General features: G+C 42.7%; 1 protein-coding gene across 2 annotated transcripts in view; it reads left to right on the forward strand.

Annotated features, from left to right (window-relative positions):
- Nucleotides 1–27,970, forward strand: part of KLHL2 (kelch like family member 2) — a 118,394-nt gene that overhangs the window by 79,995 nt on the left and 10,429 nt on the right. The window contains exons 1-8 of one of the 2 annotated variants that reach the window (XM_050946469.1): nucleotides 1,731–1,841; nucleotides 3,711–3,820; nucleotides 5,647–5,763; nucleotides 13,876–14,025; nucleotides 16,158–16,275; nucleotides 17,082–17,279; nucleotides 18,025–18,126; nucleotides 20,841–20,969. In XM_050946469.1, coding sequence (XP_050802426.1) covers nucleotides 1,736–1,841; nucleotides 3,711–3,820; nucleotides 5,647–5,763; nucleotides 13,876–14,025; nucleotides 16,158–16,275; nucleotides 17,082–17,279; nucleotides 18,025–18,126; nucleotides 20,841–20,969 — 1,030 coding nt within the window. In that variant the 5' untranslated portion in view covers nucleotides 1,731–1,735. Of the gene's footprint in view, nucleotides 1–1,730; nucleotides 1,842–3,710; nucleotides 3,821–5,646; nucleotides 5,764–13,875; nucleotides 14,026–16,157; nucleotides 16,276–17,081; nucleotides 17,280–18,024; nucleotides 18,127–20,840; nucleotides 20,970–27,970 lie in introns of those variants that run through there. The other variant, XM_050946468.1, reaches the window with a different exon arrangement.

Raw genomic sequence — 27,970 nt, forward strand, 5'->3', positions numbered from 1 at the left:
GGTTCTTAAAATGTTTAAGAAGCTTCATTTAAAATTAAATTAAAATGCAGAGCCTCCTGGATTGGTGGCTAGGACCTGGGCAGTGTGAGTGCCACTGAAAAATCAGCTCGCGTGCCACCTTCAGCACGTGTGCCATAGGTTGCCTACCCCTGGCTTAAACAGTCTTCCACTTCTTCAAACCTCTGCTTTCTTTTTGTTCAGCTCCTTTCTAGAATTTGTTTCTGTCCTTGAGGTTCCTTCCTTCATTGATTTTTCTCATAGATAATGTTTCCTGAGTGCTCGTCTTGTGTATCTGATATTTTGTTCTGATTGCAATCTCTTCTGAGCAAGGAACATGTCTCTTCCTATTCTGTAAAGTACTAAGTAAATCTATGGTATGGCATAACTCCAAATCACTTGTTAAAAAGGTGTTTACAAATTGATGGTTTACTATTGTTTATAGAATAAATTGGGTACTTGAATTACATGGATCCTTAAATATCTTGACTGGTTGTATTAGGAAAGGATAAACCAGGGCTTCTGTACCTAAACTTTCTTTAAGGATTGGATTAGATCAGTGGTTCTCAATCTAGTTACCATTGTGGGCCGTATATGCACCCCATGATGTGTTATGTGGTCAGCATCCAATGATACCTGTATGGCCCTGAGAATGTCACATGGGCCGCTGCTGTGTGTGGATTGGGCCACGAGTTGAGAACTACTGGATTAGATTAATTTAAGGATAGTCACTTCTCCTGCTCTGCTTCCTTCCTCTCCCTTGAAATTCCATTGCTTCTTGCCTATCTGTTTTATGTGCTTCTCCACAACTGGCTTATGCCTCAGTTCATTCAATTGGCCTTGGCTGCCAACTCTTTTCATTCTCTAGGAAGTCTTAAGATTCTGTAAACTTTGAACATATCCCTACATGGCTTAAAAAGAGAACAGAAGAGGTGGGAAATTCCTCCATGCCCTTATTTTACTTAGAAGGTAAATCTTTCAGCTTGCTTTTGAGCCTACTCCTGGATTTGCAGGTTAGATTTTCTTGGGAGTAGAAACTTTCACTGAAATATCTACTTGAATCCAGACAAGATACTTGGCAAGCAAAGGAGCTGTTTCAAATCGCCTTGTCATGCTTACTGCTTTAAGTGACACACACTGTTCATACAGGGTAACTCATGCAATTATTTTGGTTCATCTTATTTACTGGTGATGTGTGTGTGGAGAACATATACTTATTTCAATACTCATACACCTTATGGGATTTTAATTAACTGTATCAACTCAGGATAGGGAACTGGGCATCATTTTGGGCATCTCAGCTAAGACCTCTGCTCAAAGTCCTGGTACAGTCAAGAAAACAAACCATGTTAGGCTACATATAGAAAAGAATGGAGAATAATAGAGATATTATTCTAATGTTGTTATATAAATTAATGTTACTGCCCTGTCTAGAGTAATGTGTAACTGATTATCCCATCTCAGAAATCTATTGCAGAATTAGAGGAGGTTTAGAGAAGGGTGGTGAGAATGATAAGGGGAATGGGAACACTGGTACAATGAGACATTGGTTACCTTAGGGAAAGAATAAAAGGAGACATGAAAAAAGTATATAAAATAATGAATGGTATAGAGAAGGTAGATCAAGAATGTCTATTCTCCTTGTCTCATATCACAAGAACTAGGGGACATTCAATGAAATGGAGAGATGGCAAATTTAGATGATGAAAGATAATGCTTTTTACTCGTGCTGTTATTGATGATAACTCTAACTGTAACAAGACTATCCAATGCTAAAGAGTGTAGAAGGGAAGTAAAATTGCATGCTGCTGGATTTAAACCAGTCTCTAACCAATGGAGATTAGGTGAGACCATCAAATGTGGGCAGGGATGGGGTGAGGGAGGGAGTGGGAGAGCAGAGATGATTTCACATCTTATTTTGAGGTTTCTTGAACCAACCAGTGAAGCATCTGATGCTCCCACAGTCAGGGACACGATAGTGGACTAGATGTCTTGACCAGTATGGCATTTCCTATATTTTATGCTCACTTGTTTTTGTTAAAATCAGTTTAAATATTCATCAAAAGGTTTTTGCATAGGGAGTTACTGAAGACTCATGTATGTGCTTTACTGAAAAATCAGGCTTCTCAACCTAGAAATCTTCAGTATTCTTTATAACTCTTGGTCTTAAACATCTTTATCTGTGGTAGTGTATGTCATGCATGAAGTATTATATTGTATAATACTGGAAAAGGCTTTAAAAATATAACTTTGGTTTTAATCTGTTTTGTCTACTGCTGGCTGGTCTTTTTATTTTCTGTCACTTCAAAGCAAATTTTTAAATTCCTAACATCAAACTGCCTCTTGTCTGTAATGAGATACGTGATGAGAAAAAAATTCCAGTTAATAACCACGAGGCTATCTTTTATGCCTATTTATAAGCAACCATGTCACTTCCAAGACTCTAAACCAGTTCTTTCAAGCCATTTGGTGAAGAATATCATCTTTGCACTTTTTTGCTCTAAAGGATATTTTAAAAAAATCTATCAGCCCCCCAGTCCACACAGAGGGACAAGGCACTTAGTACCAACTACAACAGCTCATGGCAGAGTCCAAAACTTCAGGGTGTAAATCCTGAAGGAGGGACACCGCTGATGCCTCTTCTGCTTAGGAAAGTGCTACAACCTGGATAAGTGCTCTGTGTGCCAAACCTTCTTTTCCAAGATTCACAAGTCCAGGGCCAGATAGCTTAAGCTGCATCTGCTTAAGCAGTCCATGCATGTCACTTTAGACCCAGAGGTGACAGTTATGACCAGAGTGAGGCTGAATAAACCAGCATCAGTCAAGTACTTCCTTAAACTGAACGCTTTTGGATGTAACATGCTCTAATTGTTAAAGTGAGAGGCAGGCGCATATTACAAATAATAAATAAAAAAATGTCTGGCTCTGCCACTGATTCACTGTAGACCTTGCTCAAGTCATTTATCTTCTTTGTGCCTCAGTTCACAATCTGTAAAATGGTTATATGAGTTGCTCCTGGGGTGGCTGTGATGCTTAATTTAATGTTTTTAAGAGTCTAGAGATGCTCTGAAAGGAAATATAGATGTGCAAAGTAATTCAATTATTTATGCTTGCTGAAGTACACTTCAGATGCAGGTCATTGAGATCAGTTCTAGAATACTGACTGTGCAAAATTACTATTCATGTAGAGGATTGTACTACAGGCTGTAAGTATATATCCAAACAATCTATAAAAGCATATTCATGTTGTATTTGAAGCATTGGTGTACACCTTCCAATATAAAACTAGTAAAATATGAACAAGGGATCTTAAAATAAGGAATTCCCTATGGGCAAGTGGTGTGCCAACTTGACTTTCAAAGAATGTCTTAAAGTGAAAAAATTCTGTTTAATCACTATGAAAATTACTTCTAATGCAAGTTTTCAGTGTCATTACTGTAAAATGTGAAAAGTTATTTTTATGAAACTTTTACATTTAACTTTAAAAATAACCTTTGCCTCTTTGAAAATGTATATAAAAGTTGCCTGCTCTGCTTGTGTGAAGGCAACGATTAAAACTTGAGATGCTAGAGAATATTGTAAAATAAGGTATTGTTTATAGACTTACACACGTATAATATGCTAAATCAATCTTGCTTTTCATGCTATTGTTTTATTGCTGCTTATAAACTAAACTCAGTGGTGTATGCTAAAGAGAACTTTTTTCTAAACAGAACAGCATTTTTCTGATGTCATACTTAGTGAAGAATTCCTCAACCTTGGTGTAGAACAGGTGTGCAGTTTAATATCCAGTGACAAACTTACAATTGCATCAGAGGAAAAGGTAAGATACATCTATCCTTTCTTCCTTTTGGATAGACAAAAAAAGTATCCATTTTTCTCAGATTTTACATAATTTTTTGGATGGATTTTTTTGTTAATCCCTCAGTAAAATGGTTTACTTGGTTAAACATACATAGTGTTCTCTGCACTTAAGGAAGTTTTTACAGAAATGCTGTCAAGGTGTTAAGCCTTTAAATTAATCCCCTGACAGATTTGAGCTCTTAAGGATTCTAAGAATGCATTTAACCAGTTGACTCACAGTTAAAAAGTTAAAGCTCCCAGTTTTGAGGTAAACCAATTAATACATGTGTTAATGCAGCAGCGTGCATGTAGTAATCGGCTAACAAGGGGACATACAATAAATTGGATTTTGCTTTAATTTAGCTGGGCAAAATAGTGTTTTTGAAGAGTTTATATACCTAATACTTTTAACGTAAGAGGTACCAGAGTGGACAGCTGTCAAGCTAGATTGGTCTTCAGATTTAGGAGATAAGTGTCCCAATTAAAAAAAATAAAGAGTAGGGAAGGGCTGCAAAAGAGATTGCTAGATAGCTGTGTATGGCCAAAGCATCTTTAAGGTATCTTTACGTTTTCCCAGGCAGCCAGGTCCTGGGTTCCATTGGAGTCAAAGGCAGAATTCCCACTAATTTCAGTGGGATCAACAATTAGCCCTTAACAAATACCTAACTAATTTGATTTACAAATATTTTCATTTTGAACATATACATACAATGTTTTTTTCCCCATTAATAATGTGCTTATCTCTCTAAGGAGAGCTGCGGCCAGCCCATAAAATCTGTTCAAGAGAAGGCTAAATCCCCGTGTTCAGGCGCACTTAACACATATAAGCATATTTGAACACAAGATGTATAGCCAAATGGTCTCACACGCTTTATATAAACTAAAAAACATTTTGAAGCCCTTGTGAGCATAGGAGGCACAGCCATCCTCTTAGAACTGATGCCATGTTGTTATTCCCATGGTATCGTGAAAGTCTAGTTCTCTCCCACACAGAAGTGCTTAGGGGGAGGGATAGCTCAGTGGTTTGAGCATTGGCCTGCTAAACCCAGGGTTGTGAGCTCAGTCCTTGAGGGGGCCACTTACAGATCTGGGGCAAAAATTGGTCCTGCTAGTGAAGGCAAGAGGGCTGAACTCAATGACTTTTCAAGGTCCCTTCCAGTTCTAAGAGATTGTTATATCTCCTATTATTATTACTTTTTAATATATAAATGTCTGTCTCTAGAAAGACGCAGTTTTAATTCTCTGATTTTATAGAAACAGTGAAGTATTGTGCAGTGGGAGAGAAATCACACTTGCCTTGCCCTAGTTGGTTGGTTATAGACTTCAGTGAGAGTCAAGTGTGATGACACCAGCAAAGACGCAAGGGAATTAGTTATGAATGGTAGTTATGGACTTCAGAACCTTAAGAAAAAGTAGAGTGGGGAAATATCTTTACTTAGATGCAGGCTTTTATTGAGTTTACAGCGCTAACTAAATTAGTTCCTATTGGAAAAGTTCACATTAGATTTGTTGACAGCTTTCATAATAGTGAGAGTAATTTGACAGTGTCCTAGTCCACTGGGAGTTCTCATTAAGGAACCAGTAGAGTATGTATTCAAAAAGAGATTGGCTCACATACTCACAGGGATATTATATAGGATAACTATGCTGAAAGGATTGGAGTGGCCAGTTTATGTGGCCTCCTATTTTTATGCTTCAGAAACTTTGGTTCAAGTGAAAATTGGCTTTGGGGTCACACTTGTACTTTCATACTGACGAATTTGTAAAACAGGTGGGGACTCATGGCATGTATTTGTTTTCTGCAAGGTTTTTGAAGCAGTGATAGCATGGGTAAACCATGACAAAGATGTGAGGCAGGAGTTAATGGCACGCTTGATGGAACATGTGCGGCTGCCTTTACTTTCCCGAGAATATTTAGTTCAGGTAAGCAAAAAGAAGAAGACTTCTAGCAAGAATTTACGCACACTGGTTTTACTATGATCCTGTCTGTCAACAGCCAGATTTACATCAGAGTAATTTAATTGTGTTTTAGTCTAAATGCAATGCTATACCAATAGTTTCAAATGAATGCTCCCTTAATACATATTGTAAATAAGTGATTATTAATCTGACTTTAGATTTGGGCTTCCTTTTGTAATGTAATCCCTTATGTAGCACATTTTTTGTTAGTGATTCTTTTCATGACTTTAATGGTTAAAAGTTAATGTTTTATATTTTAGTACATGGTAGCTAATGTTCTATCATTTTTAAATATGTAGAATTCCGTGTCAAAGGAAGTCTATTTTATGTAGTTTAGGTATACCACAGTTTTGCCAGTTTTGTACGGTTATCATTTTGAACATAAGGTTTGATTAGTGTTAAGATGCTTATCACAGGTAATTGGCATCTTGGTCAACAGCAGAAGAAAACTCAACGGAGTTGAGTATAAATGCTGAAGTGTATTCTTTACCTTCTAAGAAGCTTGTGGTTCTCCAGATCAGATCACGTTTGTAAAGAACAAATATAGGTCATTTTGGTGGTCTAAATTTTGTTCACTCTGTTTCTTGCTTGTTTTCTGTATTGATTTTCTGTTTAATGGGATCCTCTTGTTCAAATAGTTCATTTTATCTGAGCCTCTGACATTGTGATTTGGAAAAACTAGAAATCTGCTTGACCATCAGGAAAATGACTAAAAACACTTGCCATTGCCTAAAATTATATATTCCATTTAATAATTAGAAGGGTCTGTATTCTCCCATTTTTTTTTCCCTAGGGACTTGGCATACCAACTGTCATAAACAGACAGCTAAGGGTTAATGTTCTTTTACCTGTAAAGGGGTAACAACAGTAACCTGAAACACCTGACCAGAGGACCAATCAGGAAACAAGACTTTTTCAAATCTGGGTGGAGGGAAGTTTTGTGTGTGAGTTTTTTGTTCTTTTCTCGGCTCTGAGAGTGATCTTTCTATCTCCTGGCTTTCTAATCTTCTGTTTCCAAGTTGTAAGTACAAGGATAGTAAGACAATAGGTTTATATATTTTTTTTTTTTTTGTATTTACATGTGTGTAATTGCTGGAATGTTTTAAATTGTATTCTTTTTGGATAAGGCTGTTTATTCATTTTTTTTTTCTTAAGCAATTGACCCTGTATATTGTCACCTTATTACAGAGACCATTTTATGTCCTTTTTCGTTCTTTTTATATAAAGCTTTCTTTTTAAGACCTGTTGGAGTTTTTCTTTAGTGGGGACTCCAGGGAATTGAGTCTGCAGCTCACCAGGGAATTGGTGGGAGGAAGAAGTCAGGGGGAAAATCTCTTTGTGTTAGATTTACTAAGCCTGACTTTGCATACCCTCTTTGTGAGGGGGAAGAGAGATTAGATCTCTCGGTACTTGTGTTTCCAGGACTGGAAGCCGGGAATCTCCTAGGGTCATCCAGGGAGGGGAGCCTGGGAGGAAGGAACAAGGAAACAAGGGGAGGGGGTTATTTCCCTTTGTTGTAAGACTCAAGGCATCTGAGTCTGGGGGTCCCCCAGGGAAGGTTTTGGGGAGACCACAGTGAGCTAGGCACTCTATAATTCCTAGCTGGTGGCAGCAATACCAGGTCCAAGCTGGTAACTAAGCTTGGAGGTTTTCATGCTAGCAGCCATATTTTGGATGCTAAGGTCCAGATCTGGGAAGAAATGTTATGACATGGTATGCAGCGTTGTGGAAAAGATAGAATCCAGAAGCCAGTAAGAATGTTATATTTTTCTTTTCTCTGCTAGGGGCTTTTAGGCAGAGAGGGTTTGGTTTTAAAAGGAACCAGAGAGAATTTTTTTTTCTGTTCTCTCCTGGCAGTAGCTTGCATATTAAGCAAGGAACCATTAAGCTGTGACAAAGGGTCTTTTGTACACAATAGCACTCCGAGTGACAGTCAAGTACCCAGCACAATACACATGCAAATAAAGTGGTTTTTCTGGTTTACTTTACATTTAATAGATTAGCTAGAGGAAGAAAGAAAAAAAAGGCACTGTTGCTAGGCAGACCCCAGGAGGCAACAGAGAGCCTGCAGTTCAGACAATAAACACCGGAGGGCACCCCAACACAAGAAAACAAGATCCATGACTTCCAAGGCAAAAATGGAGGCGGAGGAACAAATCAAAGAAGCAGACCACAGGTGACAAATGGAAAAAAGAGAAAAATAGGTGGAGCTGAAAGAAAGAGAAGAACAGATCAAACAGGCAGCCCATAAAAGAGAACAAGACGCCAAAAATGCAGCCCACCACAGAAAACTACAAGAAGAAGAGGTGGCCCACAAAATAAAACAAGCAGAAGAAGAGGCTGCCCACCGCCGAGAAATGGAAAAACAACAAAAAGAAAGTGAAGAGAGGGAAAAACAGAGAAAACATGAACTGGAGTTAGCGCAGGCTGGGCAGCATGCTCCAGCCAATCCTAACAACCCTTCGCCAATTATGGTTCCACATCCCAAGAAATTTCCCACCTACAAGGCAGGTGATGACACTGAGGCCTTCTTAGAAAATTTTGAAAGAGCCTGTCTTGGGTACAGCATCTCTGAAGACCAATACATGGTGGAATTGAGGCCACAGCTCAGTGGACCTTTAGCAGAGGTGGCAGCTGAAATGCCTCAGGAGAAAATGAACGATTATAAACTGTTTCAAAACAGGGCCAGATTAAGAATGGGGATAACCCCGTATCATGCCCATCGGCGTTTCAGAACCCAGAAGTGGAAACCAGATATGTCATTTCCCAAACACGCCTACTACGTTGGAAAGAATTATGAGGCCTGGATATCAGGAACCAATGTTAAATCCATAGATGAACTGCACCTCCTCATACAAATGGAACAGTTCTTGGATGGTGTTCCTGAGGACATAACACGGTACATATTAGATGGAAAACCCAAAAATCTCACCGAGGCGGGGGAGATTGGAGCCAGATGGATGGAAGTGGCAGAAAGCAAGAAAGCTACTGTCAAGGGGAATGAATGCCCCAGGGGCACACTGACAATAAACCCTACAACCGAGGGCAGCCAAAGACCCCTCCTACAACCCAAGGAAAGCCACAGACACCCTATTCTTCCACCTCACCAGTCTCCAGTAACCCACCTTGACCCAGTGACCAGTCAGCTGGAAGATGCTTTAAGTGTAATGAACTGGGACATATAAAGGCCAACTGCCCAAAGAACCCCAACCGAGTGCAGTTCATTACACCACCATCACACCAAAGATCCCCAGGCCCAGATGCCTCTCAAATACCCTTGGAGCGAAGGGAAATTTTGAGAGTGGGCAGAAAGAAGGTTACTGCGTGGAGAGACACGGGGGCACAAGTGTCAGCTATCCACCAATCCTTCGTAGACTCCAAATTCATCAACCCAAAGGCCCAAGTGACAATTTACCCCTTCATGTCACAAGCTGTAGACTTGCCTACAGCTCAACTGCCTGTCCAGTACAAAGGCTGGTCAGGAATGTGGACTTTTGCAGTCTATGACAATTATTCCATCCCCATGCTACTGGGGGAAGACTTGGCCAACCAGGTGAAGCGGGCCAAGGGAGTGGGAATGGTTACATGCAGCCAAACCAGGCAAGCTTCCAGACCCATTCCTGTTCCTGAGCAGTCCACAGGAAACCCGTCTGTGTTACCAGAGACTCAGACAGAGGTAGTGGACCCGGATTCCATGCCAACAACGGAAACAGCCACAGCATCTCCAGTCCCAGGCCCGGAACTGGAACAGCAACCAGCACCAGCAATTGCAACCACATCTTCAAACTCAACGCCAAAGGGCGCCAGCGAGCCAGAACTGGCAGAAGCAACAGACAGCCACACCCAAAAGGCTCCGCCAGAGCCTGAAATACCCTCAGGTGCACCAGCGGAGAGCGGTTCACCAGCAACGGAAACAACCCCATCACCTACATCGCTTCCAGAGGGACCAAGCCCAAGTCCACAGTCTGAGGAAGAACTGGTGACCTCAGCCTCAAGGGAACAGTTCCAGACTGAGCAGGAAGCAGATGACAGCCTTCAGAAAGCTTGGGCGGCGGCACGGAGCACCCCACCGCCTCTCAGCTCTTCTCACCGATCCCGGTTTGTTATAGACCAAGGACTTTTATACAAGGAGATTCTTTCTGGTGGACACCGGGAAGAATGGCAGCCGCAAAAACAGTTGGTGGTTCCAACTAAGTACCGGGGGAAACTCTTAAGCTTGGCCCATGATCATCCCGGTGGCCATACTGGGGTGAACAGAACCAAAAACAGATTGAGGAAGTCCTTCCACTGGGAGGGGATGAGTAAGGACATTGCCAAGTATGTCCGGTCTTGTGAGGTGTGCCAAAGAGTGGGAAAACCCCAAGACCAGGTCAAGGCCCCTCTCCAGCCACTCCCCATAACTGAGGTCCCATTTCAGCGAGTAGCTGTGGATATTCTGGGTCCTTTCCCAAAAAGGACGCCCAAAGGAAAGCAGTACGTACTGACTTTTGTGGACTTTGCTACCCGATGGCCGGAAGCAGTAGCTCTAGGCAACACCAGGGCTTCCGCTGTGTGTCAGGCCCTAACAGACATTTTTGCCAGGGTAGGTTGGCCCTCCGACATCCTTACAGATTCAGGATCTAATTTCCTGGCAGGGACCATAGAAAAACTGTGGGAAACTCATGGGGTGAACCACTTGGTTGCCACCCCGTACCACCATCAAACCAATGGCCTGGTCGAAAGGTTTAATGGAACTTTGGGGGCCATGATACGTAAATTCGTCAACGAACACTCCAATAATTCGGACCTAGTGTTGCAGCAGTTGCTGTTTGCCTACAGGGCTGTACCACATCCCAGTTTAGGGTTCTCACTGTTTGAGCTTGTGTATGGCCACGAGGTTAAGGGGCCATTACAGTTGGTGAAGCAGCAATGGGAGGGGTTTACGCCTTCTCCAGGAACTAACATTCTGGACTTGTAAGCAACCTACAAAGCACCCTCCGACACTCTTTAGCCCTTGCTAAAGAAAACCTAAAGGATGCTCAGGAAGAGCAAAAAGCCTGGTGTAACAAACATACCAGAGAATGTTCCTTCAAGGTAGGAGACCAGGTTATGGTCTTGAAGGCGCAACAGGCCCATAAGATGGAAGCATCATGGGAAGGGCCATTCATGGTTCAAGAGCGCCTGGGAGCTGTTAACTACCTCATAGCATTTCCCAATTCCTCCCTAAAACCCAGAGTATACCATGTTAATTCTCTCAAGCCTTTCTATTCCAGAGACTTACAGGTTTGTCAGTTTACAGTCCAGGGAGATGATGCTGAGTGGCCTGAAGGTGTCTACTAGGAAGGGAAAAAAGACGGTGGCATGGAAGAGATGAACCTCTCAACCGCCCTGGAACGTCTGCAGCGGCAACAAATCAAGGAGCTGTGCACTAGCTTCGCCCCATTGTTCTCAGCCACCCCAGGACGGACTGAACAGGCATACCACTCCATTGACACAGGTAATGCTCACCCAATTAGAACCCCACCCTACCGGGTGTCTCCTCATGCCCAAGCTGCTATAGAACGGGAGATCCAGAACATACTACAAATGGGTATAATCTGCTCATCTACCAGTGCATGGGCATCTCCAGTGGTTCTGGTACCCAAACCAGATGGGGAAATACGCTTTTGCGTGGACTACCGTAAGCTAAGAAATACGCTTTTGCGTGGACTACCGTAAGCTAATTTCCCACCTACAAGGCAGGTGATGACACTGAGGCCTTCTTAGAAAATTTTGAAAGAGCCTGTCTTGTAAGCTAAATGCGGTAACTCGTCCGGACAACTATCCAATGCCACGCACCGATGAACTATTGGAGAAGTTGGGACGTGCCCAGTTCATCTCTACAATAGACTTAACCAAGGGGTACTGGCAAGTACCACTAGATGAACCTGCCAAGGAAAGGTCAGCATTCGTCACCCATGCAGGGGTGTATGAATTTAATGTCCTTCCTTTTGGGCTTCTAAATGCACCCGCCACCTTCCAGAGGGTGGTAGATGGTCTACTAGCAGGACTGGGAGAATATGCAGTTGCCTACCTCGATGATGTGGCTTTTTTTCACACTCCTGGCCCAAACACCTACTACACCTGGAAAAGGTCTTTGAGCACATCAGGCAGGCCGGACTAACTGTTAAGGCCAAAAAGTGTCAAATAGGCCAAAACAGAGTGACTTACCTGGGACACCAGGTGGGTCGAGGAACCATAAACCCCCTACAGGCCAAGGTGGATGCTATCCAAAAGTGGCCTGTCCCAAAGTCAAAGAAACAGGTCCAATCCTTCTTAGGCTTGGACGGGTATTACAGGCGATTTGTACCACACTACAGCCAAATCGCTGCCCCACTGACCGACCTGACCAAAAAGACCCAGCCAAATGCAGTTAAGTGGACTGATGAGTGTCAAAAGGCCTTTACCCAACTTAAGGCAACGCTCATGTCTGACGCTGTGCTAATGGCCCCGGACTTTGACAAGCCATTCCTAGTAACCACAGATGCATCTGAGCGTAGTATAGGAGCAGTTCTCATGCAGGAAGCAACGGATCACAACTTCCATCCTGTCGTGTTTCTCAGCAAGAAACTGTCTGAGAGGGAAAGTCACTGGTCAGTCAGTGAAAAGGAATGCTATGCCATTGTGTACGCCCTGGAAAAGCTACGCCCATATGTTTGGGGACGGCGGTTCCAGCCACAAACTGACCATGCTGCGCTAAAGTAGCTTCATACTGCTAAGGGGAACAACAAGAAATTTCTTCGTTGGAGTTTAGCTCTCCAAGATTTTGATTTTGAAATTCAACACATTTCAGGAGCTTCTAACAAAGTAGCTGATGCTCTCTCCCGTGAGAGTTTCCCAGAATCCAGTAGTTAAAAAGTGTTCTTAAAATGTAAAAGTCTGTTAGTTATATACTTAGTGGTATATGTAAAGGTGCATGTGTTGTATTAATCTGTGTATTGTAAAGTTCTAGGAGGAAATCGCCGCCAGTGAGGTTCCCCACTGTCTGCAATTTGGGGGGCGTGTCATAAACAGTTAGCTAAGGGTTAATGTTCTTTTACCTGTAAAGGGGTAACAACAGTAACCTGAAGCACCTGACCAGAGGACCAATCAGGAAACAAGACTTTTTCAAATCTGGGTGGAGGGAAGTTTTGTGTGTGAGTTTTTTGTTCTTTTCTCGGCTCTGAGAGTGATCTTTCTATCTCCTGGCTTTCTAATCTTCTGTTTCCAAGTTGTAAGTACAAGGATAGTAAGACAATAGGTTTATATTTTTTTTTTTGTATTTACATGTGTGTAATTGCTGGAATGTTTTAAATTGTATTCTTTTTGGATAAGGCTGTTTATTCACTTTTTTTTTCTTAAGCAATTGACCCTGTATATTGTCACCTTATTACAGAGACCATTTTATGTTCTTTTTCATTCTTTTTATATAAAGCTTTCTTTTTAAGACCTGTTGGAGTTTTTCTTTAGTGGGGACTCCAGGGAATTGAGTCTGCAGCTCACCAGGGAATTGGTGGGAGGAAGAAGTCAGGGGGAAAATCTCTTTGTGTTAGATTTACTAAGCCTGACTTTGCATACCCTCTGGATGAGGGGGAAGAGAGATTAGATCTCTCGGTACTTGTGTTTCCAGGACTGGAAGCAGGGAATCTCCTAGGGTCATCCAGGGAGGGGAGCCTGGGAGGAAGGAACAAGGAAACAAGGGGAGGGGGTTATTTCCCTTTGTTGTAAGACTCAAGGCATCTGAGTCTGGGAGTCCCCCAGGGAAGGTTTTGGGGAGACCACAGTGAGCTTAGGCACTGTATAATTCCTAGCTGGTGGCAGCAATACCAGGTCCAAGCTGGTAACTAAGCTTGGAGGTTTTCATGCTAACACCCATATTTTGGACGCTAAGGTCCAGATCTGGGAAGAAATTTTATGACACGAACATCATGGTGTTTCCAGCCTTTAACTGGCTGGGGTATGATCTACTAATTCAATGCTTTATTTTTTCCCTGTAATGTAGGTTTATTTCATTTCAAATTGTGATTTGTGTTTTGCTTTAAAATGTTGAGACCTTGTCAAACTTTCATTAATGCACAGAGAGTTGAAGAGGAGACGCTGGTAAAGAACAGCAGTGCATGTAAAGATTACCTCATTGAAGCTATGAAGTATCACTTACTGCCAACTGAGCAACGAGCGTTGATGAAAAGTACTCGAACCAGAATGAGAACACCTGTAAGCCTTCCAAAGGTAAGACCTCTCTTTAACTTCTAACTTGGTGCCTTCTTTATATTCAGTTTTGTCTAAAGTCTGGGATGAAAGTGTAACACTGGATTGGGCTGTACTTGGGGTTCTCCATTACTCAGTCTTCCTACTAGAATTGTTCACCATTGAGAAGGGTGCAACATGATAACAGCTTAGATCCTAAACTGACTGACAGAAACTTCTTATGGAGTATAAAGCTCATAAATGTCTCTGTTTTGGCTCTTCAAGGAATATATGTTATAGAATTGTACTATTTTGAGCCCAGAGAAGTTATGGTGCTGCTGTAGCATCTTAGGAACTGAAGTTATGGATCTGGGGTGGGAGCGAGGAATGTAAGCCTGGATAAAATTATGTGGTTGTGTCTAATTCTGGAGTATTTTAAATAATCTCATTTGTTTTCAACTAACAGTACTTGTGTTAAATACCTAGGCTCCTCTCCTCTTTCACCCAAATACAGAAGAAGTTTGATCACAGTACTATTATTCCAACTCAGCAGTGGCAGAATAGGAGCTAGATATCAATGCCATTCCTCTGACTTCTGCATATTCAGTGAAGCTTTGCAACTAGTCTTCCCTCAAGAGGACCAAATCAAAGGCTAGATTCTGCTCTCAGGTGCACATTCACAGTCCTCACTGACTTCGTCTAGAAGCTGGATTCTCACACTTGAGGGCAGAATCCCTCCTCAAAAGTTCCCAGAGTATCTTTATCTTCAGCTTCCTGCAGAATGTGCTTACCACAACTGAATGTGATGGTTGGGTGGGAGGAAGAAAAGAAGACGGTGCTCTTTCCAGAGTCCTGACTGCATTTGGCTTATGAGGGAGGGAAAAAGGGTCATACCTAAGTGGAGTCTCAAGGGGAACAGGAAGTGGCCAGACCAGGTGGAGCAGTGACCCACCATGTGCAGTGGAGGGAGGGGAGATATTTATACCCCATGCATTCTGGAAGGAACTCTCCCATCAGTCATCGATCCACATCATTTACCCCCAACACATGGGATCAGAGTCTAACCAGATTTTTATGATCTGCTGTTGGCATTGCACTAGTACACTTTTTTCTTTTGGGATTGGTAAGGAATTTTGCCCTCACTGCCAGATTGGCCAGTGCAGGGTGGATTTTTGTCACTTCCCTGCAGCATGTCTGGTGGGGTAGGTAAGGTTAGGTCAGGATATTGCAACTTAGTGTATAGCAGGTGTCCTGTGCAGGATTTGTTACAGAGGGGCTCTGAACAGTGTTCAAAAAAGAACTAGATAAATTCATGCAGGATAGGTCCATCAATGGCTATTAACCAGGATGGGCAGCAATGGTATTCCTAGTCTCTGTCTGCCAGAAGCTGGGACTGGGCAACAGGGGGATAGATCACTTGATGATTACCTGTTCTGTTCATTCCCTCTGGGGCACCTGGCATTGGCCACTGTCGAAAGACAGGATACTGGGCTAGATGGACCTTTGGTCTGACCCAGTATGGCTGTTCTTATGTTCTGATTCACTGATAATCAGGAGTTGGAAGTAGATTTAGAGGAAGGCACCACCTAAGGAAACTGGGAAAAAGGAGATTGTGACTCCTAATTTCTGATATAGTGAGGAGACAGCTCCACCTTTTTATACCCACCCCCACCCTCTCTTAACCTTCATATGAGAGAAGCATGGCAGGGTCCCAGCAATAAGTTTGGAACCAGCTTGGAAAGGGGAATGTCTGACAGCAGACCTCTGAAATAGGTGGAAATTATTAAGGAAAGAATGATGACCTGCACTGTATGATTTATTTCCAGATATATGAAGTGACTAAAGTTGTGGCCTAATTAAACTACATCCATTGCATCTTATTGTTATTCCTGTGTGGCCAGGGCAATTTGAATCTTTCCCATACAGCATGTATAACAAGGCCTGAATTTCTTTCTGTCTTGCCTCAAATACTGCCTTTGCTGGAAAGATCACAAATTGCATGTTTCAGAAATCTTTTTATTTTTTCCTAACTTGTAAGATATTAGGCATATATTTGAATGAAACATCTTTTGATTATTGGCTGTACAGAGAAATGTTTTTCTTTAGCACTTTAAAGCCTTTCAAATATTCCCATATGTGCAAATAAGCAGTAAATGTTGTTGATCCCCTTGCAGTTGATGATGGTGGTTGGAGGACAAGCACCAAAGGCCATCCGCAGTGTGGAATGCTATGACTTTAAAGAAGAGCGCTGGCATCAGGTGGCTGAATTGCCTTCCAGAAGATGTAGAGCAGGTATGTGACATGTAACTTAAGGGCTCTGTCTACAGCAATATTTGAAAGCAAGCTGCTTCTTTCTTTACTACTTATTCTACATGCCCTGAGAAGTGCTGAGCATAGATTTCAATGGGAGCTGCAAGTGCTCATTGCCTCTTAAATTCAGGCCACTTACTTAAATTACTTTTTAAATATGGATTTAGATGCCTAACTTTAGATCACCCAAGTTTGAAAATTTGGTCTTTATCTCTTTGTGGTTCAGTTCCCAATCTGTAAAATAGAACTTGCAATGATACTGAGGATAAATCCATTAATGTATATAGGATGTTCAGATACTACAGTGATGAGCATCATTTTATGTTTAAAGAATATAGAGAGAACTGTTATGTAAAAATATTGTTTAAAATAGCATTGAATGTAATACACCTGAGGAGCTGTAAGCAGAGATAAATCCAGACTGCAGAGCATTTTTGCGCTAATGTCATGTAAAATTTAACATTTAAACTGAATAAATTGTCACTAAAAATCTGGTTATACACCTCTACTTGTCATAACCCCACCCATTATAACACGAATTCGGATATAACGCGGTAAAGCAGCACTCGGAGGGAGGGGGGCTGCGCACTCCAGCAGATCAAATCAAGTTTGATATAACGCGGTTTCACTTATAACGCGGTAAGATTTTTTGGCTCCCGAGGACAACGTTATATCGAGGTAGAGGTGTATAATGCATCTGTATTATAAATGGTTACTTATTAAACACTGATGTCCTGAACATAGAAAAAAGTCAGTGGTAAGGAAAAGTAAACTCTTGTTTTTTCAAGGCATGGTGTACATGGGTGGACTGGTTTTTGCTGTCGGTGGTTTCAATGGCTCCTTAAGAGTTCGCACAGTCGATTCCTATGATCCAGTGAAGGACCAATGGACCAGTGTTGCTAATATGCAAGATAGGAGAAGCACCTTGGGAGCTGCTGTATTAAATGGGCTCTTATATGCTGTAGGAGGATTTGATGGGAGTACAGGTATTTTATCTTTAAATACTACTGTGTTGGTTATTACAGTTTTAGCTACTATTGAAATAATCCTGTCCGATTTACTTACGCATCTCGATATTGTTCCTGGCATTTCAAATGAAAAAGACCAGGAAAGACAACTAGCCTTTTGTGTAGTTGAACATTCACAAATCATGTACTAAGTGGGAGCAATGATCTGGACCCCCACTTGCTAGAGTGCAGGTTCAAAAGGACTCAACAGTATCTGAGCCACTGCAGAGCCAAATTTCATCCTCACTGTCCTACTACAGTACTCTGACAACTCCCTCATGATAGAACTGAGCTTAGGAGCCCCCTTCCTGTGTGCACGTAGAATAGATTCTCTGTATGTTTTCTGTAATGTAAATATGCACACTTATTCCTAAGTCTTAGTGACATATGAAGTGTGTGTGCACGCGCACAAGCGATGGGCACATGTATGTATGTATGTATGTATGTACATGTAAGTGTTGGTGAGCAGAAGACTGTACCATATAGCTCATCATTTAAAAAAAGAAAGGAAGACATTTTTCTGACTCTCTACAAAGACTTTATTCACTATTCCTTCTCCAAACATCACAGTATGTTGTGGGCTATCCAAATAATACTTCCCAGGCCACATGTATAGCCATTAATTGTTCTTAGAAAAAAACTTGACTGCAAATCTTAGCACAGAGAATTTCTAAAGACTGGATACTGTGAAGATGTCAATTACAGATTTGTTCTGTTTAAACAGGTTTATCATCTGTAGAAGCGTATAATATGAAGACTAATGAATGGTTTCATGTAGCTCCAATGAACACAAGGAGGAGTAGTGTTGGTGTAGGTGTTGTCGGAGGTAAGTTTTTATGTCATCTGATAATGTTAGTTGTCCTGCCTGTGTCACTGTCTATACATTTGTAAGATTTATTTTTCTCAATCAAATACTACATGTACAATAAATATATAGAATGGAAGAGTTTTTGCATAGCAATCTAGTAGTGACGGCAGACATCCAAATGTCCTTGTTGTTAACTGAGAATAAGACAAATACAGTTCTGAAAGTTTCTGCCTTTTCTCTCTGCTAGTGTTCAAAAAATGGGGTAGGGAATGGAACATTCTCAACTAAAAGGTAGATTAGTGACACATTCAGTCAGTGACAAAGTAGAGAAAACCTTATGTCTGCAAGTAGGGAAAAAGTTAGCACAACCATGTATGCTATTTTCTGCCACATTGGGGAGCAGACTTTAAACTTTGTTTACATTTTTTCAAAACTCCTCTGTGAGCATGGTTATTCAGCTCGTGTGGACAGGGCATAACTGTTGTAATTGCTTTTTAAAAGCCATCTGAGAATAGGAAATATTTTGGTCATTAGACTAGGAGATTAGTTTATTACCCCATCTTAGATGGCCTTTAAGAAACATGTAGATGGTTATATTCACCCACTATCACTGGCACATCTTTTAGTAGAAACTGCTTTTGTTATGGTTTATTTTATTTAAAACAAAATATTAGAATACACTTTTAAAATAGTGTTGACTGGTCCTGAGATGAACTCAGATTTGTACCCTGCCTGTTGAGGAATTAATAAGGATACAACCCAGAAGTGGAGGGCTATCCAGAAGCTCTGTGCTCTGAAGCTGATAAAAAGGTAGACTGTGGGCCACGTTTTTAAAGGGACTTCAACTCAGCCTCAGGTTGAGCTTCTTTGTGTATTCTCATTTGGATATGTCAAACCATTGTTTTGTACACAAGTGATAGTACTTAAACTTGCCTGCAGAGAAGTGTGCACAAAGTAATGTGGAAACCATCTGTTAAATAGTTGGCCTAGTACACCTAAAGCAAACTGAAAAATTTCCATAAATTAATAATTTGATGCTTCCAAACAAAGCTAGCAAAGTTTGATGCAATAAGATAGTCATCTCTCTGATAACTCTTCATTGATGTAACACAAAAATTTGAGCTGCTCTGTTAGAGGTGTGTTTTTAATGGTATGGGAGCTGTGATGGGTTGGGTCACAGAAAGCCTGTTGGGACTGCCACCTGATGTGCTGAGACTACCTCTGAGCCCGTTTTCCCTGGCACCTTGGAACTTCAGAACCCTGCCTTGTTGAGCCAAACAGGCCAGTCTGCTCCAACACAGACCCAGGAACTGAACCGCATCCCCTAAAACTGCAGACTTAACTGAAAACAGCTTAGAAAGTGCTCCTGTCTCTAGCATCCAGATACCCAGTTCCCAGTGGGATCCAAATCACAAATAAATCCATTTTACTCTGTATAAAACTTGTGCAGGGTAAACTCATAAATTGTCCGCCCCCTATAACACTGATAGAGAGATATGCACAGCTGTTTGCTCCCCCAGGAATTAATTACTTACTCTTGATTAATTTATCAGCAAAAAGTGATTTTATTAAATATAAAAAGTAAGTTACCAAGCAAAATAAAATAAAGCACACAAGTATAAGTCAAATACAGTAGGAAACTGAATACAGGTAAATCTCACCCTCAAAAGAGATGTTCCAATAAGCTTCTGTCACAGACTGACTCCTTCCTAGTCTGGGCCCAGTCCTTTCCCCAGTACAGTTCTTGTTAGCTCAGGTTGTAGCTACGTTTCTCCTGACTGCCACCTGTTTTGTTCTGTTCTACCCCGTTATAGCTTTGGGAATCTTTTGTCTCTGGGTCCCCATCCCTCTTTCTTAATGGAAAAGCACCAGGTTTAAGATGGATTTGAGTACCAGGTGACATGGTCACATGTCCTGTGAGACCCCAAGTCTTCATTTTTCCTGGTCTGACTCACAGGAAAGCTTGCAAGTAAATGGAGCCATCTACAGTCAATTGTCCTGGTTAATGGGAGCCATCAAGATTCCAAACCACCATTAATGGCCCACACTTTGCATGATTACAATAGGACCTCAGAGTTATATTTCGTATTTCTAGTTTCATATACAAGAATGATAACATTTATACAAATGGTATGACCACACTCAGTAGATTATAAGCTTTAGAATGATACCTTACAAGAGACCTTTTGCATGAAGCATATTCCAGTTATGTTATATTCACACTCATTAGCATATTTTCATAAAATCATATGGAGTGCACTGTCACAGGAGCCTCTTGCTATCCCTGTTCTGAAAATTTAACCTATAGAAAAATTCTCCACCCTGTAATTTCCCAAGAAAGGAATTGGCTAGCTTTCAGTGCTGCACACACCTGAAATAGTTCGCCTTTGTGGAATTTTTGATTAAAATCAGAGTGAGTGGCACCAGGTACTTCAGTTGAGCAACCCAACATTTTTTGTTCATACAGTTGCTGAATCATGGAAACTCACATCAACTTAAAATAACAGGGACCAGAGACTAGTACTTTTGGCTAATTGTTTTTATGTAGGACCTTCCCCTTAACCACTCTACTGTTGTTTTTCATAGTCTGATTTAGAGAGTGTAAATCAATCGATGTTTTGCCTGTTTGCATATATGTAGCACATCAGAGTCTACATACCTGTGTCTGTGTATTAAAATACTTAGATTAATCTGTGTATATTGGGCGGGGGGCTTGGCGATTGCCTTTCTAGGTATGCTATATGCTGTTGGTGGCTACGATGGGGCATCACGTCAGTGCCTTAGTACGGTGGAATGCTATAATTCTAGTACAAATGAATGGACCTATGTTGCAGAAATGAGCACTAGACGGAGTGGAGCAGGTGAGTGAACAGAATTAACAAAATGAAAGCAAATTATATTGCAACCACAGAAACACGTTATTTCTTAAAATATAAAATACAGGCTGACTTTAATAGGACACTTCAGAATATTTACTTTTATTGTACGGTGCAGTTAACAGAAGCACTGCAGGTTACAAATGCATAAGTGTCCCATACAGGTTAGGCAAATATTAACTGTGCAGGGGTTTTATTCCCCCTTGTTTTGTACCTTTTCATATTTACCTACTAGACTTCTTAGGCTTCTTGATATCATCATATGGAGTAATCTGCATGGAACGTCACATCCAGTGCTTTTACATTTCCAACTAAGCTCCATTAAGCAGCTCATTGAATCACAGAAATCAGATGAGAGAGGCCTATGTCATCTAGGTCATCCCTTTGTCAGTGGAGGATTGCTTTCTCTAATAGGGATTTCAGTCTAACTTGACCTGTGCAAAGTGATTGGGCTTCCACCACCTCCTTTGAAAGACTTGTTCTGCAGTCTAATTTATCTCGCTCTTAGGAAGTGTTCTCCTTATATTTGTCCTTAAATTTCCATTCCTTAGTTTAATCCTGTTACTTTTACGTATACAACCTTTGTTTCATCCTGAATAACCCCCTCGTTACCTGTTGTTTACACCTTTCAAATATGTATAGGCTATCATGTGCCATGCCCTATCATTTAGTCATGGCTGTACACTTTTATCTCTTTTAATCTTTCTTCATAAGTAAATCTCTTGTATCCTCCTTTGAACTCCCTTCAGTTTTTCTTTCTGGTATTGAAGTGCCTAGAATCCAAAACAGTAATCTAAGTGTAATCTCACAAAGAGCTATGTGTGTGTTTTTTATTTTAAATATAACTCAAAATGCCAGAGTGACATCCACTTCTTGTTCATTTAGATGATACTAAGGCCATTTTGGGGCTGTAGAAGTATTTCCTAAGGCCTTGTTAAATTGGGAACTCAAGTCTAGTTTGCTGATTATTGTCATCTCTGTCTTTTGGTATTCTAGGTTTTTCCAACTTATTGAATAATAGTTTGTTTCTCCAGATGTTTTCATGTGATCTTTTCCAAATCAAATTTAATTTTGGTATTTCTCTGCCTATATTTCTAACTTCTTCAGGTCCCTTTGTACTCTGGATGTCTTCCATGGTGTTTCTAGGCATACCCAATCTAGTATCCAGCAGGACTTGCATTAATGTGCTGCTTTCTCCTTTTCCTGATGAACAGAAGAAATATTGCTGTAAATAAGACCTAATAGAACTTGGATTCCTAGATGCACCCCAATACATTTTCTACCACTTCTCCAATGTTACACCTTGCCTTCTCTCATTTATTCTATCTTTATTTATTGAACTATATCAAGTTTCTAATCTATGTAGCAGTACTTAAGTCCAATTCAAATTAATTATTTTTGAGTAGTAATTCATGACACTGTATTAAAATATTTACTAAAATCCAAATACTTTCTCTACAGAGTTCCCTTGGGAGACTTATTTTGTAATTCTAGCTAAAAAAATAACAAGAGTTTGATTTGTTTATATCATACTTGCCTAAAGTAACTTGATTTTTTTTTTATCTAAAATTACAAAATTAGTGCATCAAGGAATCACTATATATGTGATATCTGGATTCTTTGTAAAGCATTTTAGTATCTCATAAAATACTACTAACTAAACTTCTTCAAGTGATTGTCCATGTAAATTCCAAGTGTGGGTGTGCCATGCGTGCAGTCTTCCGGAAGGTTTTTCCCCTAGCGGTAGCCATCGGGACAGCTGTGGAGCCCCTGGAGTGGTGCCTTCATGGCGGTGTATATGGGTCCCTTCCAACCCACTGCCTCTTCAGTTCTTTCTTACTGCCAGTGACGGTCGTTGGAGCAGCTTTCCCTAGAAACCAACCCAGGGTTGCACTTATATTGGTTTTATTAAATACTGTTATTCGATCAAACAGAAAAGGGATGGTGTTTAGTCATGCACGCACACATTCATTGCATTCAGACCCTCATGCACCCACATACTCTCACAGGCGGAGAGTTACCGGAGACAGCAGAGAAAGTCAAGAAGCCAAAGTATAGTAGATCTGGTGTGTCCACGTGCAGTCACGGATCCAGGACAGCAAGCAGGTCAAGAAGCAGGGGGCTTGTGTGCATGCCTTCTTCCTTTTTTGGAACTGGGCGGCTCCTGTCACGTACACTGAGTTTCTCTTCTGTGTCCGTCACTAACAGCATGTCCAGGCGTTATTCGGTTCATGCATACCAGGTTCTTCTTTTCTTTACAGCACCCCATGATTGCCTTCTCAGGGCAGATTACATCAGACACACCTGGCTCCAGGCTCTTTTCTCCTTGCAGTTCCTCTCCGCCCAGTCCCACACACACTCCCTTGTTCACACGCTCTCTGATTGCATGATGGAATATTGCAAAGCTTGGAGGTTTATACAAGTGGTAACTGAAAAGGTTACATAACTTGCAAAAGTTACAAAACTTAAAAGGCTATACTAACAATAACTAAAATTACAAAGTTTGCCAAAAGATTACAGAATTTAATGATCATACTAGCAATGACTGAAAAGTTACAAATCTTACAATCGCATTCATCTGGATTGAGCAGCTTTACATAACACTTTCTGAGTAGCAGCCGTGTTAGCCTGTATCAGCAAAAAGAACAGGAGTACTTGTGGCACCTTAGAAGAGACTAACATATTTATTTCAGCATAGACTTTTGTGGGCTACAGCTCACTTCTTCAGATGCATAGAATAGAACACACAGACAGGAGATATTTATACATACAGAGTGTGTATTCCATTCTATGCATCCGAAGAAGTGAGCTGTAGCCCACAAAAGCTTATGTTGAAATAATTTGTTAGTCTCTAAGGTGTGACAAGTACTCTTGTTCTTATAACACTTTCTCTCTTGCATTTAGCAAGCGATTTCCTCGTGGACTGTTATCTGTTTTTCTGTAAATAATTTTAAAAGTTGTAGTTAGTATTAGTGTTAGTAGTTAGGTTTTAGCTTTGCTCCCACCAGGGACTGGGGCATGTCTTGGCCTCCAGGTTTCAAGCTGTGTGGATCCTGCCTGAAGCCCATGCTAAGGGGAGACTCACATGACTCCTGTCTGAAGTGCCAGAGAGGGGCACACCAGACCGACAGGTGCAAGATCTGCAGGGGCTTCAAGCCCAGAACTAAAAAGGAGCGGGACTTTCAGCTGAAGCACCTTTTAATGGAGTTGGCCCTTTGTCCCCAGACAGCCCAGGCAGCATCTGACCCCGCGCTCAGTACTTCAGTGCACAGCGCACTGGCCTTGATGTGGGAGGCTTCGGCACCGAGTAAGGATTCAGTTAAGGAATCTCAATGGCACCACAATTCCCGAGCACCGAAGACCGCCTCCAATGCCAGCACAAGGCACCATTCCTATTCGCCAGTGCCGTATAAAAAGAAAAGAGCAGACAGAATGTGGAGCAAGCAGGTACCAGTGGGGTGCGTCCCACATCGGGACACTCAGCCTAGGCCCCATCTATACTGGCACTGCTGACTTCAGTTTTGCGGGGAGGTCTGTCGAGTCTGGTCCTGGTGGACTCCCTAGTGCACGAGGATCTGGAGGATGACCTAGGCCTTCTGTCCACACCAGACACATTTGAAACGGCAGGGGACTTGATCACCATGAATGGACAGTCCCCTGCTCTGGCACTGGCACCGACTTTACAGAGAGGAACTATGCCATTCAAGGCAAGCCAGCATTTGTGTGGCACTGATCATTCTCGCCACGGCACCATTCCCCAGCACTGTTTCAGTCTGCACCGCCTTGGTCACTGAGATCGGACTATTCTTCGGAGTCGGAGGCAGACTTCTATGTCTCTAGGCTAGCCGGTACCGTTCTCAGCACCATCTGAGGCAGAATGAAGGTCAAGTGGTGCCAGTGGCAGGGGCCATCCCAGTGGCGCTTTTGGACATCGTGGGCCTACCATCAAGCCCAGGGGTTAGGCTCCAGATCCCTGTCAATGGCCTCAGAGGTTCGGATCCCTCCTTCAGCCACCTCGGTAACCCGGGAGTCTCCCCATTAGAAGGAGTCTCCCCATTAGAAGGAGTGGCGACACCTTGAGCAGCACAGGGGATATCGTTGGTGCCAGGTCAGTGCCGGGCACCAACGATATCCCCTGTGCTGCTCAAGGTGTCGCCACTCAGGGCAACTCTTGTGAGCCAGAGGGTCAAGAAGACCCAGTGGCCCCAAGGGCGTCATCCTCTTCCTCCCCTATTATGCTGTCTGCTATAGACTTCAGAGCATGTCAGGACCTGCTTAGCAAGGTAGCCCAGAACCTAAATATGCAGGCAGAGGAGGTCTTTGAGGAGACTGATCCAGTGGTAGACATTCTGGTCCTTAAAGGACCTTCAAGGGTAAAATTGCCCAAGACTATCCAAAACACCGCTAAGGTGTTGTGGCACACACCCGCCTCTGTCCCCCCATGTGGCCAAGGGGGTGGAATGCAGATACTTTGTGCCATCGAAAGGGTACGAGTGGCTCTTTACCCACCCGCAGCCAGGTACGCTGGTGGTGGAGGTGGCTAACCACAAGGAGCGGCATGGATAGCCGGGGTCTACCCCCAAATCCAAAGATGCTAAGAAGCTGGACCTCTTTGGTTGGAAAGTGTACTGCACTGGGAGGCTCCAGCTTCATATAGCAAATGAGCAGGTGGTCCTGGGCCGTTACTGCTACAACTTCTGGAATACCTTGGCCATGTTCCAGGAATTGCTCCCCATAGACTCCTGCTCCGAGTTTGGCACAGTCTTGGAGGAAGGCAAGGTAGTCGCAAGGACCTCGCCACAGGCCGCCTTGGACTCGGCAGATTCGACTACCCGCACGATGGCTACTGCCATCGCTATGAGGCGCAGCTCATGGCTTCAGGTCTCAGGGCTCCCTCATGAGGTCAGAATACTATCCAGGACCTACCCTTTCACTGCTCTGGGCTCTTTTCAGAGCAAAGAGACTCTTGGCTTCTGGGCTTGGAGATTCGCAGGCAACTCCCCAGCAGAAGCTGTTCAAACCTCAGCCCGCCCCCACACTTTTACTCTGTTCCTCCCAGACAAGATTATAATAGGAAGCGAGGAAGGAGTAGCAGATGGCGCCCTGCTCAGTCCTCCTCTGGCCACAGCCAAGCGGTGGCAAAACAGCCCTCGGCCTCAAAACCAAACTTTTGAAAATGCACCTGAGGATGGAGCACCAGCCCAAATCACGGATCCTTCCCTCTCTTTGTGAATCATCTATCTCATTTCTACTCTGCCTGGTCTCAAATAACCTCAGACCAATGGGTTTTGAGCACTGTAGAATTGGGATAGTCTACCAATTCTGTTCTTTCCCGCCTTTCCACCCACCCTCCACGTCCCTCTTCAGGGACCCTTCTCACAAGCAACTTCTAGTGCAGGAGATGCAAATGCTCTTGCAACATGAGGTGGTAGAGGAAGTTCCTCTGGAGTTCAGGGGCAGGGGTTCTACTCCCATTATTTCCTAATCCCTAAGGCCAAGAGTGGGCTCAGGCCCATTTTAGACCTGCAAAACTTCAACAGATTCATGAAGAACTTGAAGTTCCACATGTTCTCCCTGGCTTCCATCGTTCCCTCTCTGGATCTGGAGGACTGATACGCTGCCTTCGACTTGAAGGACACGTACTTTCATGTGTCCATAATCCCATCCCACAGATGATTCCTTCGATTTGTGGTCAACAACATCCACTACCAGTTCACAGTCCTCCCCTTTGGCCTATTGGCAGCCCCTTGGGTGTTCACCAAGTGCATGGCAGTCGTGACAGCCTTTCTGAGGAAATAACAGGTTCAAGTATTCCCGTAGCTGGACAACTGGCTAATCAAGAGTCGTTCTCGGGCCCAAGTGAAGGACCACATGAGCGTTGTGCGCATGACTTTCCTCAGGCTCAGCCTCATCCTGAACATGGCAAAATCAACCATAACACCCACTCAGAGGATAGAGTTCATTGAGGCCCTCCTAGATTCCACCCTGGCCAGGGCTTCTCTTCAGGAAGCTTGTTTCCTTCCCATGAATGCCATCGTAAAAGATGTCAACAGATTTCCCAGCATGACTGCATGGAATTGCTTAAAATTGCTTGGGCATATGGCAGCTTGCACATCTGTGGTACAGCATGCCAGACTGCAGCTATGTCCCCTTCAGGCATGGCTAGCCTGAGTTTACAAGTCAAACCAAGACCACCTATATAGGTTGGTCACTCTTACTTCCCAGGTTCTCGAGTCCCTATGATAGTGGGGACCCACAAACAGTATGTGCAGGAATACCCTCCTCCAAACCTCAGCCAACGCTGTCACTAGTCACAGATGTGTCAGCGATGGGATGGAGAGCGCACCTAGGCGATCTCAGGACTCGAGATCTGTGGTCCAGACAGAACTTTTGCTGCACATCAATGTCAAGGAGCTGCGTGCGATGCACCTCACTTGCTAGACATTTCAAACCCATCTATAGGGCAGATTTGTATCAGTACTGACAGACAATATTCTGTATAATGTTCTATATAAACCAAAGGTGGTGTTCACTCCTCTACCCTGTGTCAGGAAACCCTCAAGCTGTTGGAGTTCTGCATTACCCACTCGATAGAATTGGAGGCCTCATATCTTCCGGGTTCGCTGAACGAACTGGCCAATCACCTCAGCAGGTCTTTTCACGGCCACGAGTGGTCTCTTCACCCCTACGTCACCATCAATATTTTCCAGATAGACCTGTTCATGACATGGCACAACAGGAAGTGGCAGCAGTTCTGCTGCTTCCTGAATCACAGCCAGGGCTGGCTCGCGGACGCCTCTCTCCTGTCCTGGAAAGGGTGCCTATTGTATGCATTCCCGCCATTCCCACTCATCCACAAGGTCCACATCAAGGTCTGATGAGACAAGGCATTGTTAACCTTGATAGCACCAGCATGACCACGTCAGCACTGGTTCACCATGCTGCTTTACCTGTTGGTGGATACGCATATAACTCTGCCCCTTATT

This window comes from Gopherus flavomarginatus, chromosome 3, assembly GCF_025201925.1.
Source record: "Gopherus flavomarginatus isolate rGopFla2 chromosome 3, rGopFla2.mat.asm, whole genome shotgun sequence".
Classification (NCBI taxonomy): domain Eukaryota; kingdom Metazoa; phylum Chordata; order Testudines; family Testudinidae; genus Gopherus; species Gopherus flavomarginatus.